General features: G+C 30.7%; 5 protein-coding genes across 5 annotated transcripts; 2 read left to right on the top strand and 3 right to left on the bottom strand.

Moving 5' to 3' along the window:
* Window positions 1-3,009: 3,009 nt before the first annotated feature.
* On the bottom strand, window positions 3,010-5,572 carry LOC103841039 (auxin-responsive protein SAUR50). The gene has a single exon (XM_033281212.1). It carries the CDS (start codon window positions 3,595-3,597, stop codon window positions 3,103-3,105), a length of 495 nt encoding a protein of 164 aa, XP_033137103.1. The 5' UTR covers window positions 3,598-5,572; the 3' UTR covers window positions 3,010-3,102.
* A 1,629-nt stretch (window positions 5,573-7,201) lies between these two features.
* Window positions 7,202-9,972, bottom strand: LOC103841040 (WEB family protein At3g51220). The gene is made up of 2 exons (XM_009117550.3): window positions 8,059-9,972; window positions 7,202-7,937 (listed from the first exon to the last, which is right to left on the bottom strand). The coding sequence occupies exons 1-2, from the start codon at window positions 8,170-8,172 to the stop codon at window positions 7,461-7,463; spliced, it is 591 nt and encodes a 196-aa protein (XP_009115798.1). The 5' UTR covers window positions 8,173-9,972; the 3' UTR covers window positions 7,202-7,460.
* Window positions 9,973-10,215: 243 nt separating this feature from the next.
* LOC103841041 (naringenin,2-oxoglutarate 3-dioxygenase) lies at window positions 10,216-11,993 on the top strand. The gene is made up of 3 exons (XM_009117551.3): window positions 10,216-10,651; window positions 11,000-11,428; window positions 11,518-11,993. Exons 1-3 carry the CDS (start codon window positions 10,292-10,294, stop codon window positions 11,803-11,805), a joined length of 1,077 nt encoding a protein of 358 aa, XP_009115799.1. The 5' UTR covers window positions 10,216-10,291; the 3' UTR covers window positions 11,806-11,993.
* Window positions 11,994-13,335: 1,342 nt separating this feature from the next.
* LOC103841043 (senescence/dehydration-associated protein At3g51250) lies at window positions 13,336-15,743 on the top strand. The gene is made up of 4 exons (XM_009117553.3): window positions 13,336-14,356; window positions 14,531-14,697; window positions 15,173-15,257; window positions 15,372-15,743. Exons 1-4 carry the CDS (start codon window positions 13,470-13,472, stop codon window positions 15,550-15,552), a joined length of 1,320 nt encoding a protein of 439 aa, XP_009115801.1. The 5' UTR covers window positions 13,336-13,469; the 3' UTR covers window positions 15,553-15,743.
* Window positions 15,705-19,785, bottom strand: LOC103841042 (probable zinc transporter 12). Its single transcript, XM_033281175.1, has one exon. The coding sequence runs from the start codon at window positions 16,724-16,726 to the stop codon at window positions 15,854-15,856; it is 873 nt and encodes a 290-aa protein (XP_033137066.1). The 5' UTR covers window positions 16,727-19,785; the 3' UTR covers window positions 15,705-15,853.
* Between the last annotated feature and the right edge of the window lie 434 nt (window positions 19,786-20,219).

A 20,219-nucleotide genomic window follows, 5' to 3' on the forward strand; every position in this document is an offset into this window, starting at 1 on the left:
AAACATATTTTTCTAATGTCTTAATAAAATATTATTTAAGGATGCAATAATTAAATATATTAATTCAATAAATTTTATAATTTATAGACAAAACAATACCACAACAAATTTTGAAACATTTGTTTAACCAATCGATTTTTTTTCATGAGAATCCAACTAAACAATTAGATTTACAAATATTTAATTACCATTTTATTCAATTTTGATTCATTTTAAATTGTAATAATGTATCTTTTTGAATTTACAAAAAAATAATGTTCTTTATTTATTACACTAGCATTATATATAGATTCTATATACACAAAATAAATATAATATAACAACATAAGCTTGCTTTCCCCAATTCATATGAAAACTTTTTAAGTTATCCACCAAAGCAAATTAATTAAATCAATGAAATTGTTAAAATACAGCAAATTAGTATATAATTTTATTTTAAATTAAATTATTTAAAAAGTGTATTTTCGTTAAAACAAAATAATAAATAAGTAAAACTGATTTGATGGTAATTTTTATGATATATATATATATATATATATATATATATATATATATATATATATATATATCAATTCTGTGAAAGAAATAGAAGCTTAATATGGAAAAAAATCTTAAATACAAAAACCTCTAAAAATTAACAAAAAAACTAATAAATTAAACTGTGATATCACTTAAAAGCTTCTTAGACCATATTAATAAAATATTTAAGCGATAATTAGACAAATTTGATTTTTTTCCAGCAAAAAATTTATTATTAATTAGCATCAGCTATTTCAAGATGTTTAAGAAATGGTGGACAAAAAATAGGATGGACATTAGTGATATATGAACAATGAATAGTACTTTGTGAAGCAGACTTAGATAACATATCTGCACATCCATTTTCAGTCCTTTTTGATGCTTAAATTCAATTTCTTCAGAGTAGTTATTCCACAAATAGATCGTATGAGATATTGTTTTGATATGTAGATTTGTTTTTTCAATGTTAAGAAGATTGATAACTGTAAAAATGTCTCTTTCGTATATGATATGTCTATAACCGAGTCTCCAACATGAGACAAGTCTGTTTAAAAAGTAAATAATTTTATTTTTCTTATATTATATAATCAATATATATTATTTACTGATAATAAAAATATAGTTATTCATCTATCACAAATATCTATGCAAATATGTGAATCAAGTACAACAATCAAACAACATAATGATTTCCACAAAGAAAATTTAAAAAATATATTTATGTTATGTAGTCATATTTTATATATTTTTAAATAATGTAATACAATATTATACATTATTTTTTAGAATTGAGAAATACATATATCAGTTAGACAAATTAAGCGATAATTAGACAAATTTGATTTTTATTTTGTGAGCAAAAAGTTTATTATTAATTAGCATTACTTATTTCAAGATGTTTAAGAAATGATGGACAAAAAAATAGGATGGACATAAATGATATATGAACTATAAATAGTTTTTTGTAAAGTTGACTTAGATAACACATATGCACATCCATTTCCAGTCCTTTTTGATGCATAAATTCAATTTCTTCAGAGCAGTTATTCCACAAAGAGATCGTATGAGATATTGTTTTGATATTCAGATTTGTTTCTTATTGTTAAGAAGATTGATAAGTGTAAAAATGTTTCATTCGAATATGATATGTCTATAACCGAGTCCCCAACATGAGACAAGTTTGTTAAAAAGTAAATAATTTCATTTTTCTTATATTATATAATAAATATATATTATTTACTGATAATAAAAATATAGTTATTCATCTATCACAAATATCTATGCAAATATGTGAATTAAGTACAACAATCAAACAACATAATGATTTCTACAAAGAAAATATAAAAAATATATTTATGTTATGTAGTCTTATTTTCTATTTTTTAAATAATATAATATAATATTATACATTATTTTTTAGAATTGAGAAATATATATAATATCTTATCCGCGCGTAGCGCGGTTAAAAAATCTAGTACATATAAATGTAACATTATTTAAATTGTATGGATTTCTAATAATAAAATATCTGTCACAAACTGATTTTTTTTTTAAAAAAAATTGATAATAGTTTGATAGAAAATTAAAAAAGGAAAAAAAAATAATACTTGCTTCACTATTTTGGTAGATTGATAATTAATATATTTATAAATAAACTTAACAATATTTGTTAAAAGAAATTTCTTATACAAGTCAAATATATATTAATATATCAAAAATTTATAAAACAAAAAACAAATTATATTTTTTCTCAGTGGGTTAATAACGGTCTTTTTGATTTATTCATTTTATTATATTCTATTCCACTATATATGAGTTATTAGATCTTACGGTTCCACCACAAGTCTGATTCGGATATGAAAACTCAATGAAAACATTGTACCCGCCTAAAATAATAATAATAAAACAGCTTTAAATATTTTAGATATCTAATAATAAACATAAATTCATTTAATATTTGAGTTTACAGTCACTAAAAAAATATCGCGCTTCTTAAGCGCGGATCAAAATCTAGTTATCTGTATTATTATGATAACCAAGCTTCAGACAACGCAAATATGAAGAATAACATGTACTTTTCAAGTGACAAAAAAAAACTCAAACATATAATATAAATCTAAATAGATAAATCATGTCTTATTTTACAATTAAAATGTGGGCTTAGATTATGGCATTTTTTCTCAACACACGAAGCAACAATTTGATAGCAGCTCTCTCATCTCATATGGCGAGACGAATGGAAACGTCTATGGAGGGCGATAAATCTTTATCGTTTACATGTTATGGCTATAAAATGTAAGAATAAAACAAAATTTAAGTTTAACCGCAACATTTACGATATTTGTATCACAAGAAGAACAGTCATCAATAAAATAATGCTGAAATATCTTGTAATGAGTTGTTGATATATGAGTGTTGAAGAGACCAGATTAGCTTCAATCATGATCATCGATCATCCATATGTTTATAGAGACAGACACACATGTGGAGTAACGTGGAACCCAAGGATGTCCATGAGAAAAAAAGGGTTGTGCATCCATAGTAACTATTCCGCTTATAATGGGAGGAAACTCAAACTATGAACTAGCTAGTGAGATTTGATATGATGTCCAAGAGAAAGAGAAATATATTTTGGTCGCAAGGAATGGTGATGCCTCTCTCTTGCCTAAACCCAAACTCTTTCTCCGCTTCATGCAGCATCATCTGGAAGATTGGATGATTGAGGAGTGTGATGGGGATGACGTGACGAGATCTGGATTGCCCCACGTAGACAGCGAAATGTCCCTTCCTAGGCACCTCTTCTTTTCCCTTCTTCAGTAAGCTTGAGCATCTTTTCAGCATCTGCTTCAGTGGTGCTGCCACTTTTTCTGTCTGCGCCTTACTTGCTATCTTTATCCCCATTATATATTGTATAGATACTCTCACTTTTTCATAACTTTGATGAATGGGAATGGCTACAGTTTTTTTTTTTTTTCTCTTTGACTCCTTGGTAGAGTTACAACTTATTATGTCTATATATAAAGATCGAGCTAGTGATGACTGCGAGGAGAAGTAAAAAAAAAATAGGGGCCATGCCATTTAGTGAGAAATAATACAACAGAACGTCAGTGGATGTAGCCAAAACGGCACGAAGTGCTCCCTCAGGTGAACAAGAAGAATAAAGCTCCTTTTTTGGGGTCCAAGAATAAAGCTCCTTTTCATTTTTTATTTACAATGTGTACATTTTTTTTGCAACTTATAATGTGTATATTTTTCTATTTCTTGCAACTTAAAATGAGTCTATTGAAGATGAATCCGATCCGATTGTTGGTCGCTCTTGTCTATAGTTACTCTTTGTTTTCTGTTATAGGCCTTCCCTGTTATCTTTAGTCTGATTTTGACTACTTTCTAGGCATGTTTTGATTTGTAACTAAAATGGGGTTTTAGTTATTGTCTCATTTTCATCGTAAGTCCATGTTTTTCTTTATCGCAATTATCACAAAGCAAATATACTCATGTTACTAAAATTATATCTCTATAATATTATTTGAGAAGTCAGTTTCATATATATCGCTTTCAAGTTAACCCTCACGATGGTTGATTACACTGATACCCTTAATGAATTAACTTACATTTAAAATACTATTATTTATTATTTTATTTAGTTTCCTTTTAAAAAAATTCCGAAAATATACACATACAATAAAAAAGGAAATTTTTCATAAAGTTAAAAAAAGAAGAATTGAAAAACGAAAATCTATGTACATATAATATGATTTCATAAAAAAAGGAAAGTTCAGAAAATAGTAATATTACATTTAAAAAATATTTTTAAACAACATAAAATATAGTTTTGAACTAATAAAATACTTTCTTTATATCTATATTTTCTTACATGAAAATTATAAATTTCTATATAACTTGATTTCACTAAAAACAATTTACACATATAATCTTGATATTATAAACATAAATATTATTTATCTTAAAACATAATTTAAACAATACAAAAAAAATTCAAAGTAATAAAAATATTTTTATATACCTATATATTTTCTTAGATGATTACATAAAATAATTAAGTAACATGTTTAATTGTCTAAAAATATTTTATAATTAGTAATATTGAAATATTTTATTTATTTTTCATAAATTTAGTTGACTGTAATATCTTTCAGTTACAGCAAAAAATATCGATAAGTTATATTTTACTTATATAATATTATTCTTAAATACAATCACAATTTATTACTGCTTATTTTTAAGAGTTTAAATTTAGTTGACTATAGTATCTTTCAATTACAGCAAAAAATATCGACAAATTATATTTTACTTATATAATATTAGTTTTAAATACAATCACAACTTTTTACTGCTTATTTTAAGAGATATAAAAAAAACTAAAAAATAAAATTCTAAAATAATAATCGTTTGATCAAATGGTTAGAAAATAGTTTAATGAGGTAGATATAGTATATTATATCATTATTAAAGTTATTTTTTTCTTAATATTAAATATGATTTTAAATTGTATGTTTTTATGTTTGAGGAACTTAATAGAACCATAATCAAAATACCAAAGCAAATCCGAATTCTCATTTTAAGATTATTTAAAATAAATTTTAGTTTCCATTCAATAAATCAAAGGCATAAAGTTATTTAGAATTTTTAAAATATTTTAATTATTGTAAATATTGATATGTGTACATGAGCTTTCAAAAATGTATCAGCTACTTACGTATGTAACGTCATATTGATCATATTTTATTTTCTAATATTTATTTAAAAAACATCAACATATAATTTGATAAATATTATGAAAATACATGCACATTTGACTTAATTCTAATAAAAACCAATTATACTTCATTTTAAATTTGAAAGAATATATTTAACTCAATATACTCACAACATGAATGATTCGACTAATCCAACTTATATCTAAAATAACTACGATAAGATTATATAATTTTATAAGAATAGTAATTTATTTTATAAATATAAATCATAGGACAACTCAAAATATATTAAAAATGAAAATAAAATATTAACCAACTGTTACAATTTAGTTATTTTGTAAAATTTATATATATGCATGAAACTTCAGAATATTATCGTTTCGTAATATTAATTTATGTAATTTGGAATCAAACACTTTAGTTTTTTTTTCATTCTAAGCACAATATATATTAAGTTATATATAATCTTCACAAAATAATTTTACATATCTAAGATAACAATCACCTAAATGCAAATAAGAAATTAATCAAAATTTTAATATATATATGATAAAAAATATTACAGTTGAATTCATATATGCAATCTAATTTACCCAAATGATAACTAAATTGAATAAAAAAAAAACCGATTAGATATAACATATATAAAAATTAAAGTAATATAATATTATTAATATAAATTATGCATATAAATTATAAATTAATTTAATATTAAAAATAAGTAGCAATCAATTATTATAATATATTTACTTTAGAAATATTTATACCCGTGCATGAGCACGAGAAAATCACCTAGTTATACATAAATGATATGAGATTAGTAATAGCTTTCAGTATATAGACTCATGTTATTATAGTTTTACTACACATAAATTATATGGGATTAGTAAAAACTTTGAGCATATAGACTCATCATCTTTTTTTAAAAGTTAGTTGTCGTACGCGAAAGTTGATCACTCATCTCTTCGGCTTCGCTTGTTTAATCTATTCTATTAAAACAGCAACATGACCAGTTGATAAAGATTGTGTCCAACATTTTTTCTGAAATTTAAAATGTAATTCTAAATATATAACAATAATAACTAACTATACACGGTTAATACGTATTTTAAAACAACTCCTTCCAATATATTCAGGACCAACTTCTCTCTATAATGTTTTATTGCTCTTGACGCAACGACAAAGCATCTAATATATTACTCGATACTATGATTACATCATAATTTCTGCGTAAGTTCATTTTATGCCCAATATGTTTATTCTATATAATAATACATATAGAACTAAATCAGAAATTGATATATATAATACTAAAACATGAATATATATATATATAAACCGGTGGAAATATATTTCTTAAGTTTCTTTACTATAAAATGAAACTTTAAAATTTATCTAATTTTTTTTCAAAAAATATAGTTTATTAATATTAATATTAATTAGTGATGGAACAGGTTTTTAGTGACATTTAATTTTTATAAGTGGACTTTTAACAAAATAATATATAACATAAACTATTAAAAAATTTATTCGGTTTTCAGTCAAGTCTATAAAAACCATTCGAGTATATAGGCTACGTCTAAAAGAGTATGAGAGTTTCGATTTTTAGGTCAATTCCGTGTCGGTTTTTTGGGTATAAATATTTTTGACTAATTATGTTAGGTAACTATTAAGAAAATATAATATGTTGTAAACTTTAGGAATAAATTTTAAAAATAATTTTTGAAATGCATATGACACAAGTGTATAGTTATGCAATTTGACATATTTAATATATCTTTTGGTAAATATATTGAATACAGTATGATTACAAAAAAAAAACAAAAAATATAAAAATTAAATTTCTCCAAAAAAATTAAAACAAAAAATATTCCCGGTCCAGAATCTAGTTTTTGTTTAAAGATTCAAACTTATAGCACCAAACCCTGGTTTGAGTGGCATCTTATATGTTTGTATCCTCTCTGTTGAACTCAAAGCTAGTTTGAGACTTTTCTTCTGCTCTCTCGTTGGTAGCAAACAGGCCAAATACAGTAGTTTTGAATATTTTGTAGTCATGGCCTCCTATAGTTTCGGCTTATCAGTTACTTACATGTCGAAAATAAAAATATAACAAAATAAAGTCGAACGAACCCCAAAATAAGAACAACTAGTTTTGGAAATATTATTTCAGAATTCGTAAGGCGTGCGTGAGTATAAACGCAAGACAAGGATCGCTAAAAGCGGTTAACGTGACCGGTTTCTTGCAAAAAGCCAAGCAGCCAATGGGACCAACGGCTTCATCTTCTTTGTCTGCTTCTTTACTATAGCTTGGTTCTTCTTATCATCTTTTCTCTCAATGACCTTCGTTAACAACGGTGGATTCGCAAACTTCACCGAACGTCTCGTCTCCAGACGATCCTCATCATACACATCATTTTGATCAAACCGGTTCATCTTAATCTCGGTTATGCTATCCGGTTCAATAACCGTGGAATGCTCTATGAACTTGAGGTCATCGTCGACTTGAGGGTGTTCTGGGAACTTTTTAAGTGAATGATTTAGCTTTTCCTTAGTAGTTTCAAGCTCTTGGGTTAGTGTTTCGAGGAGCTGAGACAAAACCTTGTTCTCGTCTTCAGCTTTCTTCAGATTCTCCTTTGCTTCATCCAACTCAGCTTCTATGCTTTTGCTTCTGAAAACCGCATTACTATCTCCATTGTCTCTCTAAGCCACACGGTCGGAAAATCATTGCAACAATGTTAATTATTGATACATATATATATATGTAGTCACATATCTCAGGTTAATGTTATATGCAAAACATGTATGCGTTTAGTTTTATAACCTCTGCGGACTTGTTGATGTAATTATCACCAAGAAGAATTCTCTCGCCGAAGAGAGTGACAGCCTCTTTAACAGACCGGAAAGGAGCTCCAGTGTCGATCTCAGCGCGAACCATTGCAGAATGAAGCTGGTTAAGGGTTGTTTTGTTGCTTTAGTTGTATGAGTTTTGTGGTATATGTCATGACGAACCATATATTAAGCTTTTTATAAAGAAAGAAGCATCGCCCACTCAAATACATTTGCAACGGTTGGTTGTTATTGCTAAAACGGATGGTGACTAGATTAGAGTATAACTGACCACGTTCTGATTATGATTATGATTATTTAATGGTTCAATCATTTTATAGTCATTTCATCTTGAAATCAAGCTACACGACAAACATGATTGGAAAGTTGTGAACTTTTTCAAATTGCATTTTTATTTCGATAGAGTAGATAGTTGAAAATGTCTTTGCGTTTACTTCACACAAAATACAACTTTGGGTAAATACAAGTAAAGAGGTTCGTTGGAACGTCCTTTGGTTTTCATGTGTTCTGTTAGTTTTCTTTAACTTCTTCTTTGCTACTACCAAATAATCAACGACAACGACCTTTCTCCTTATTCGTCCTCAGTAATGGGCCTCAAAATTACAAATGAAAATTTATCACCAGATTTACACTTGTGTGACCAAATACGAAGCAGCCCAGCATAATTTGACTGAATCAATCAATGACTAGATACAATTAATATATTTTTGAAAAAAAAAACTGAACTGAAAGAATTTTATTCATTTTTAATTTTAAAATTCTTACTGAATAATGTCCTATTAATTTCATAATTAAGAAATCTTAATTTAAAATTAACCATGTGTTATAAAATTATATAAACTTATAAATTTAATTTTACAACAAATTTGAGTGGTTTGAAAAGATTTTACTAAACTCAAATAAATAAATAAACCTCAAAGGTACAATTTATTATTGTCAAATTTTAAGTGCATATATAATCTTCAAGACTACACTCACACACTATGAAAAAGAAATCAAGCTGTTGATTAGTTGATTAATTACTAGTAGAAAAACCCAGTACAAATCTGATCATCTATCTTCTCTTCTCAACAAAATCAGGTAATAATAATAAGGGAAAATTGGAAATATAGAACAAAACAATAAGTACATTGTCCATATGCCAAAAAATAAAGTATAAGTTATCCACTTAGCATAATTTTTTCTGTAAATCCAGTTAAATCCCTAATCTAAATCCAAAATGATTTTTGTTAATTTAATTATTGTAAAATTTAAAAGTTAGAAAAAAACAAAAGGGACAAAACCGTTTTATCCCCAAATCGTGTGTATCAAACCCTAATTTCACATCCTTTTTCACTTCCTCTTGGCGAAAAAGAAAAAACGACTCAATGCCACCGGTTTGTCAGAGATCGCCGTCGCCGGTGTTCCTTCTTCCCGCTAAGACTCCGCCGATGTTCTTCTTCTTCTTAATCGAAGTCTCAGTCGTGCTCAGGGGCGAAGCTACGTTGGCGGGTGCAAGTGCACCCATAATATAGTGTTTCATATAACAATTAGGACTTCAAATTAGGTCAGCTGGTAGTGAATGCACCCAGTGAATCTTGTGGTAGGGAGTTCGATTCACCCAAAATCATATTTATTTACATATATAATATATTATCAGCATTATGCACCCACTAATTTATTTTCCTGGCTTCGCCCCTGTGTGCTCACATCAAATCTCGTTCTTAAGTAACCATGCATTGCAAGTTGATGATGATCTGGATTTTTGTAAATTTGTAACGCAAGCCCGTACCAGAACAATATCTCAATCACGTGGATTATTCACGGACCACAACAATTTGTTAAGACGTGGCTTTTCTTTTCATCGTTAAAAAAACATACGACTACAATTCGTCATGGTGTAAAAAAACTGTAGCGTAAAACGTCCATGTCATATAATATGCTGAAATCTAGCAAAAATAATAATAAGTATGGATGTTTTTAAGTTTATTACAAGAATAAATGCATAAGCACTTAGTTAGTTGAGTCATATGGACTTGTCTTTCTAGAAAGAGAGGAGATAGAAGCACGGTGGTAGGTAGCTAACGATCTCTTCATTTGTCAGTCATCACAAGCTTTGAAAGGTTTTCCCAGCTACCACGCACTCTCTTTCTCTTCTTATATATCCATTACATATTCTCTCTCTTTTTCTTGTTCATGCATTATTTTTACATTCTTGATAATTATAAATGGCTCCAGGAACTCTAACTGAGCTTGCGGGAGAGACTAAGCTCAACTCTAAGTTCGTCCGGGACGAGGATGAACGTCCCAAGGTTGCCTACAATGAGTTTAGCACGGAGATCCCCGTGATCTCCCTCGCCGGAATCGACGATGTTGGTGGGAAAAGAGGAGAGATCTGTCGACAGATCGTTGAGGCTTGTGAGAACTGGGGTGTTTTTCAGGTGGTCGATCATGGGGTGGATACTAGTTTGGTGGCCGATATGACTCGTCTCGCTCGAGACTTCTTCGCCTTACCTCCTGAGGAGAAACTCAAGTTCGACATGTCTGGTGGTAAAAAGGGAGGATTCATTGTCTCTAGTCATCTTCAGGTACACCCACCATAGTTTTGTTTAGCTTTGGCGGTTCTGTAATTTAAGGAGCTATAGATAATTTATAAAAATCCTATAAAATTTTATATAATTTAAGGGTATATATCTATGTATTGGGTTATATGCCAATGTCTCACTTGTGTTACGTAGATCGGTTTTGTTTGTCATGTAATTCATCATATGTCACTTGTATCTTATGTTAGGTCTTCCTTCTGAGAAATGTAAGATCCTAACAGTTTTCTACTTATTTTGAAGAATTACTCGACCTTAGACACATATGTTTCTTAGGGCCGTAAACTGCAAATTATGCTCTTGTAGTTAAATACGAAATAATCATTATAAATGCAGGGAGAGTCTGTTCAAGACTGGAGAGAGATCGTGACGTATTTCTCGTACCCGGTGAGAAACAGAGACTACTCACGGTGGCCGACTAAGCCGGAAGGATGGGTGAAAGTGACGGAGGAGTACAGCGAGAGGCTGATGGGTTTGGCTTGTAAGCTTCTTGAGGTTTTGTCTGAAGCCATGGGGCTCGAGAAAGAGGCACTCACCAATGCATGCGTCGATATGGACCAGAAAATAGTTGTTAACTATTACCCAAAATGCCCTCAGCCTGATCTTACCCTCGGACTCAAGCGTCACACTGACCCTGGAACCATCACTTTGCTGCTCCAAGACCAAGTCGGTGGTTTACAAGCCACACGAGACGATGGGAAGACATGGATTACGGTTCAGCCTGTTGAAGGAGCTGTTGTCGTTAATCTCGGCGACCATGGTCACGTCAGTACTTTTTCAACCTCTCTCACACTCTGCTTTTGTTTTCTCTGTTTGTGATTTTTGACTTGGTAAAACTTGCATGTCTCTTGAAGTATCTGAGCAACGGGAGGTTCAAGAACGCTGACCACCAGGCGGTTGTGAACTCCAACTCGAGCAGACTATCAATAGCCACGTTCCAGAATCCGGCGCCGGAAGCAACCGTGTATCCGCTTAAAGTGAGAGAAGGAGAGAAGCCGATCTTGGAGGAGCCAATTACGTTTGCGGAGATGTATAGGAGAAAGATGAGTAGAGATATCGAGCTGGCTCGCCTCAAGAAGCTGGCGAAAGAAGAACATGACCACAAGGAAGCTGCCAAGCCTCTAGACCAAATCATCGCTTAGACTCCTTGTGTTGGCCCCTTACTATTGTGTTGGTTCGGTTGTGTAAGTCGGTACTGAAATTAAGTTATGTCATGTTGGGTGAATTTAAGTTTTATATCGTTTCTATAATATAAAAATAATGATAACAATGTCTATGACGTAAACATCATATGCCTGCCACTAATGTCAAAGCATTATCGACAACAACCTTCAATACTACCACGTATTATTTTTCACCACGATTGAAGTTCCCTTTGTACAAATGTACAATGGTAGTGAGCGTCCACCTCAGTCATAATTTTCAAGCAAGATTCTCAGAAAACTATAAATACTTAGAGCAATCCCAGTAGAAAGTTTTCAAACAAAATTTCTAAATATATTACATAAATTTTCATATTTTATTAACAATATTTTTAAATTATGAAAACTTTGTTTCAAAGTATTACATTTGAAATACTAAATCTAAAAAAACTATCGCATTTAAGATATTTTGGATTAAAGTTCACATGATCTTGAGATACCCATAACTAGATACTAATATTTATATTTATATAGATATACACTTATATTTAAATTGAGAACTTAGAAACTCCAATTGAAAATAAACTTAAAACAAATAAGGTCATTTGGAAAGTTATCAAATGGGAAGTCTTCAAAAAACATAATTATATAAAAAATATTGGATATCTTAATGTAAAAAAAAAACAGACCAAAAGTATTTTAATATATCTAATATTTTAAAAAGACTTTTAAGATTTGAATATTTTATTTTTAACTTTTTGGGTAGATACTTCCTAACAATGTTTTAAAAATTGCTAGACCGTAAATATGTTTTTCGAAGAGAACAATTGATAATTCGAAGCATATACGAGATCTAGGCGTTAACAAATGATGGATTTATTTCTTTATATATTTATATTAGCTATTTTAGTTTTTGAGTTTAATTATAAAATTATTTTGATGAATTAAAAAATTACATATACAAAAAGAAATAAACTTGTTTGTAAATTTGCACTAATATTATTGTTTAATTTAATATATTAAAATTAATTTAAATCGATTTAAAAAAAATTAACCAGCTTAAAATAATAAACCAATTTAAATTGTATAAATCAGATTTTAAAACTCATTTTGTTTATGGCAATTTGCCATCTATATTTTTTATTTTGTCATCTAGATATTAGATACTATCTAAACCGATTTTTTTAACAACATTTCCCAATAACATTATTGGTATAGAAATTTAAAGGAATATTTCACAATAAAAATAAACAAAACAACAAATGACAAGAAAGAGAAATGCTAAAGATATTCATTTGAAAACTTCTCAAATAACCTTAAGAACCTCAAATGACACTTGTATCATTTTAGTAACTTAAATCTTCATAAGTATGTTAAAACTAATTATAATTAAAATTGTTTGTTTTGTTTAATTCTAGATATTCAATAGAGCTCTTGCTTACCGATCAACATCACGAAAGGTTGTCATATCTTGCGTTCACATTTGAAAAATAGTTTTTTTTGGGTCGGCAATGCATGGGGAGGGGACTCAAAACCCGCGGGATAATGGCTATTTTCATTAAATAACTATTTATTTTGGAAATTAAAACTCATCTCCTTTTTCAAGTTTCAAAATTTTTCTCGTTTCGAGTAAAATTTCATTTTCAATCAACGACGCAGCGGAGATGAATCCTTCTCACGGTGCCGCCGACGGCAAGCAACGACCGGCGATGTATCCCGAAATCGATCAATCTATTCCAGATAACCCCTTCGCTCAGACGAATCCTTACGTCTCTTCCTCCCCCAATCTCTACCCTCCCGTCGTCTCCTCGAGCCCTAACCACGGCGACTCATCCAACAACCAGCCACCGTCTGCTCCGCCGCAGGCTGTGGAGGAGATCCTCATCCGAGTCCCCGGCGCCATCCTCAACCTCATCGACAAATCCTACAGCGTGGAGCTCGCGTGCGGCGATCTCACCATCGTTCGAATCGTCCAGGGAGAGAGCATCGTCGCCGTTCTCGCCAACGTCGCTGACGAGATCCAGTGGCCGTTGACGAAGCGCGAGGTTGCGACCAAGGTTGACGGATCGCATTACTTCTTCTCGATCCACCCGCCGAAGGAATCCGGATCCGATTCGGATGACGAGATCTTAAACTACGGGTTGACAATTGCTTCGAAAGGGCAAGAGAACGTGTTACATGGGCTTGATCAGGTTCTTAGGGACTATTGCTGTTTCGCGGAGCAGAGGATGTCGGAGAAGGGAGAGGAGGTGCTTGGAAACTCAATGGCTGCTGCGACTTCTCCCGAGGAGTTGAAGGGTGAGAGGAAGGACATTGTGGAGGGTCAATGCGCGGCGTATTGGACCACGCTCGCGCCTAACATTGAGGATTACAGTAGCAAGACTGCTAAGATGATAGCTTCTGGGTCAGGCCAGCTGATCAGAGGGATACTTTGGTGTGGGGATGTGACTGTGGAGAGGCTTAAGAGGGGAAACGAGGTTATGAAGAATAGGTTGAGTCGTGCTGAGAAGGAGAAAGATGTTAGCCCTGAGACGTTGAGGAGAATCAAGAGGTATGGTGATGTTTAATATCATTTGTAGTAAGAGATGCTTCTGTGTTCTGAAGAAAGGTTGTGACTTTTTAATATATATATATAAATAGTCAATGTTCATTCTTATGGTAGTTTTTATTGAACGAACAACTTGTGTGCTTGTGCTAATTTCTGTGTTGTGGTTTCTATGTAAAGGGTTAAGAGAGTGACACAAATGACGGAGAAAGTGGCGACTGGTGTTCTTTCTGGTGTTGTTAAAGTCTCTGGACTCATCACTGGTTCGGTGGCAAACTCAAAAGCTGGAAAGAAGTTTTTTGGCCTCTTGCCTGGAGAGATCATTCTTGCATCCCTCGATGGGTTTAGTAAGTGGTTTACTTGTTTTTTTGTTTCTCAGTTTTTTTGTCCCATGCTTGGAGGGTTATGGAAAAACTTCTTGATCTTGAATTTACTTGCTTTACAATCATGCTTGCTTATCTAAGTTTCTTTCTGGTGACTATTCCCATAAATTTCCAAGTTTTTTTCTGTCTTTTCGAATGACATTATCCAGATATTCCTTGATATGGTGTTTGATTCTGCTTCTTACCTTGATAAATATACGCTAATAACCTCTGGAGCATTATTCTTTTGGGCATATCTGAGTGGAAGTTGCCACACGTTTTGTAAACCTTTTGGCTTTTAAACTGGAGGGTTCTTCATCATGAATAAATGTCTTTTTTTTTTCTTCTCCTTTTATTTTTTTTTATCTCTTCCACTAATCTGTGATTTACACTTTCAACGTGCTGCTTCTTTTTTTGAGGCATATGGCATCAGTAACCTTGTGCCTTTTGATTTCTGCAGGCAAGATATGTGATGCTGTTGAAGTGGCTGGAAAAAACGTCATGTCGACTTCATCAACCGTCACAACGGAACTCGTTGATCACAAGTATTGTTTTTCAATCTCCTATGAAAGCTATCACATATCTCACAGCAAAGAGTGATCTCTAGCAAATGATCAAAACTGGCTTAGAATTTATTGAAACCTCATGGAGTTTTGCAGGTATGGAACAAAAGCAGCCGAGGCTACTAACGAAGGGCTAGACGCAGCAGGACACGCTTTTGGAACGGCATGGGTTGCTTTTAAGATCCGAAAGGCACTTAACCCCAAAAGTGTCTTAAAGCCTTCAACATTAGCCAAATCTGCTGTCTCTGATTTCAAGGCTAAGAAAGGCTCCAAGTAACAGCCTTCCCAGAAAGTATGTCTATGAAGTATTCATACTTTCATTTAGTTTATCTTTTTGGAAAAATTGTATGATGAATTATATTACCAATGCATTCTACATTTTTCCTGTGTATATTGTGATTCTATGTATAACTATGTATAAACAGTTTCTTCGTATTTTTTCTTACTATATATTATGTTTAATTCTAATCGACCCTTAGCGAAAACAAATTACATGTTTAGAGTATCATTTTTTCTTCGTCTATAAATAAGATACATTGCAAAGAGAAGAGAACAATCCAAGTATTCGAACCCCCACCCTACAGCATCAACAAGAAGAGGACAAAACCTAAAGCTTGTAACATGTGACAAGTACTATGAGGTTTGAGGTTGGAACCAATATTCCCAGCAGTCACGAACGACAATATTCCAGCGGCTGCAGCGTTTAAACAACCGGACACTATCAACGTGATCGGGCCACTCTTGTAGTAAATCTCGGCGACTCCAATACCGATCCCGATTCCTACAGGTGTTGTGAGAGAAAACACTATCACCATAATTAAAGTTTTCTTCAATTCAAACTTTGCCTTGGAGATGCAACCTCCACGACGAATTCCTTGTAACAATTGATGGAAGGTAATTGAAGGTATAAGAAACTTAATAGTGCTAAGATTTGGAGATGCTCCTAAAGCTATTCCAATGATCAATGAGTGGACCACAGTCCCTAACTCCAAGAACTGAGTTACGAGCTTATGTCCAATCTTATGATCATCACCGTTCTGAGCTCTATTCATAAAAGCTGAAGCGAAGGACATGGATTCAATCATGGTTAAGATGGCAGCAGCCATGGCTACAACAACTCCAGTCATCGGGAAGTCTCCGATGCAAGAACTTGTGAGGCTGTCTATAGCATCAGGAAGAATGTAGATGACAGTGGAGAATCCCATTACATAGGCACCGAATCTCCTGACAAATGCGTAGAAAATACCATCTAGATCGAGGCCAAAGATGGGCAAACAAACACCAAAAACTCCGACAATAAACGTGGAGAAGATAGCCACGATCTTATACTTAAGATCCGTTGCTGAATTTACAGCAGCGGCGGAGACCCCGCAGTCGTTTCCTTCCTCAGCCGCCGCGGAGACTATAAAAAGTAGAGCAACCAAGTAGACAACAGTCAAGGGTTTACACATCTCTGTTTACCCTACGATGCAAGGTAGGGTCTGAGCTTTTTCTGGTTTTATGTATCGTAACAGTTGTGTCAAGAATTAGTGTTTCTCGTTCTCTTGTTTGCTTCTCCCAAATTAAGGTTATCATCTTCGAGAGTCTTTATAAAGAAAACTTTGAGAGTTTATAAATGAGTCTTTTTAATATTTAGATATTTTAAATATTTTTTTGAGTCTGAAATATTAAACTCCCTTTTACAAATTCTTACATAGACACATGTATTTTAGAATTGGTTAAAGTTAACTATACTATTATTTGATAAGTGAATTTTCTTATTTGTCACATTTCCCATAGTTTTAGGCTTAGTTAATAGTTTTCATAAATTTTATTTATATATTAAATAATAAACAGTTTTGGAAACATGATAATTACAATATTTCATTTATACAAATATTTTGATATTATCGTTTCTATACAAATATTTATATTATCATATTTATTATTATATAAAAATAAATTTCCATTATCTTAGGTGAGTTGATGATTTTAATAAATTATTTTACTAATATTTATATTAGATAATAAATGGTTTTAAGAAAAAAATATTGATAAGTATCATCTACACAAAATATTTGATATTATCTTATTAATATTATACCACAAAATATTTGATATTATCTTATTAATATTATATAAAAATATACGTCATGAAAGAATTATATCTATACTTTTGGTATTAAAAGGTTATATATTTTGGATTTTGTTAATATCTCATCAATAGCATATAAACAGTTTATTATTTTAATTTGTTAGTGTTTAATCAAAAAATACATTTTCATGTCTTACGAAAAACATTACAAAAAACAAAATTGCAAATAAAACAAAGATGAATATTTTAAAACATAAGAGATCTCCTAAACATTTTCCAAAATTAGTAGATTTATTTATTTATCGTAAATCATATTCTTAGAAAATAAGATAATTGTTATATACATTGTGTTGTTATTTGGAAATAATATATTTCTGTTATAAAAGTTAAAATTAAGATATATACATTTTATAACTAAAAATTAATTAAACAAAAACATTTGTATAAGGATATTTTATAAAATATTTTTAATATGTTAGTGTTTTCAAACTTTTGACTCAATAATATTCAGATATATATTCATGAAAAACTTTTATCATATATAAATAATTTGTTGTTCAATTTAAACTTCTTGAGAACATTTGAATTAATAAGATACAAAATAATAAATATTTATCAAACAATTATGCTTCCATGTGCGGGCAAAACACTTAGTCTTTTAATAAATTAAATCCATAGTTTAGATTACCAATTAAATAGTTATATATATATAAATATATCTTTATTCTAATCTTCTTTTCCTGAAAATCATAAAATAAAATAATATATTTATCAATTTTTATTGTATATTAGCTTAAATCTCATATCTATCTATATTATTATTTGAGAAAAACTAATTTTGTTTATTTTTCATGTTCTTTATAATTTTAGATAATTTCACTTAACTGTTATGTTCTTGTGATTTTGACCAAAGAGTCGTCAATTTAAATTTATCATAATATCTAAACTTAATTAAATAAAAAAGTATAATAGAGATCTAAATATTTTGTTCGACTCAATCTTTAAATCATATTTGTTATGGGATATGTAGTGTAATATATCTCAATCAATTTGTAAGAGGTTTTAATTAGTGGAAACCCTATCATATGTAAATACTATATAATGTTTGTAATTTAATTATTGTGCTTCACTCATTCTCAAAGAAAAAAAATATATACATAATGAATTGAATGTCACTGTATTGATCAAAACTTTAAGATTTTCATAATTCTCAAACAAATAATACAAATGAACTAAGTTCGATCTGTATGTGCTGTTAGATTAATTTCATATATCATAAATATAGAACGTATTGTATTGTATGTATACTTAGTACATATAAAAATAATCAAATAAATAGAAGTGAGATTATAACTTAATTCTAAGAATATATCTTTAAAAAAAAATGAAGTATTATATTATATTAAATATTCAGCATGAGGCACTTTTAAAAATAATATTTATGGAGTATGTGGCCTAATATTTTAATTTGTATTAGTTTATTATAAATAGCTAATTTATAGTTTGTTAAAATGAAATAATAATATATGTGGTTTATATTATTTTATCTTTATTAGCATATGAATTTGTAGGTATAAGACAAACAAAATTATCTACATCTTGAAGTTTCTTTAAATTATATGCATTTGTAGATATATTTTGGGTTCTTCTAAGACACTGTTGTAACAGTTTTACTCAATAAGCATTAAAAACTTGAAGTTTCTTTAAATTATAGGGAAAAACGCCATTTAAATTCCAAACTTTCAAAAATAAGCCAAAAAAATCTCTAATTTTTAAGTAAGTCAAATAAATCTTAAACTTTTATAAATTATCCAAATTAATCTTAAACTTATGTTGACTTGGCCTTTTTAATCATCTCGAAGTCAAACGTTAATTATTCCTAAACGTCTGTTAATTACCAAAACACTGTGTTTTGGTGATTCATTAACATTAATGATTATGCTCAAGTCGTGAACCCTAATCCATAATTAACTAATTCCTTAAATCTTTCCAGTGATTGCAGAGAAAAAGAAGACGATGGAAGATTTTGTGTCCAAGTTTTACACCAGTGACATGTGGAGAGTAACCTACTCTAGGGGTATTAGGCTGGTTCAAGGAATGAAACTATGGCCTAGGATGAATAGGTTACCTGTGTTGCCACCGCCATATATACTAGGTAATCGTGGCAGACCAAGTAACTATGATAGGCGAAAAGGAGCAAATGAATCTTCCTCAAACCAAAAGACAAAGCTTGGACGAGAGAGATGTTTGATGACATGTTCTAATTGCTTAGACATAGGCCACAACAAAACCACATGTGTAAATTCGACAGCTGAAAGGGAACCAAAGAGGCCAAGGGGACGGCCAAGGCTTCAATATGCAGTATAATTTGATTTCTAAATTTCAGTTTTTCTTGTTAATAACATGTTTGTGTTCGCTTACTCTTGCAATTCTTCTAGGAGGTGTTGGGTTCCTTCTAGATGGAGGAAACCCAAATGGGTTTGGTTGGTGATAACCAAACTTGGTGATAGGCTATTTATATTAGTCCATGAGATTAGTATTGGGCCTTGGAGGTTATTAAGGTTAGTGAGACACATATATAAAGTCTCTTAACCCAGTTTGTGAGGGGACAGAACACAAGAAAGAAAGAAGAGTACTCAAGAAGACTCTTGACACAAAAGAGAGAAAAGGAGAGAAGAGACAGATTTTCGTCTGGGTTTGTCAAGGCAGGTTTGGAGGGTCAAACGGATCCCGATCGGACTGATATTTTGTGGGAAGTTTCGTCAGTCAGTGGGTTAAAGGTTCACCGAAGGGATTTGGATTCTAACGGTTGGATCTTCTGTTGTCTGGATTTTCGTGAAGCTGGTCGTCACAGTTCTTCAGTGGTGCTG

Source organism: Brassica rapa, chromosome A09 (genome assembly GCF_000309985.2).
Source record: "Brassica rapa cultivar Chiifu-401-42 chromosome A09, CAAS_Brap_v3.01, whole genome shotgun sequence".
In the NCBI taxonomy this organism is placed as follows: domain Eukaryota; kingdom Viridiplantae; phylum Streptophyta; class Magnoliopsida; order Brassicales; family Brassicaceae; genus Brassica; species Brassica rapa.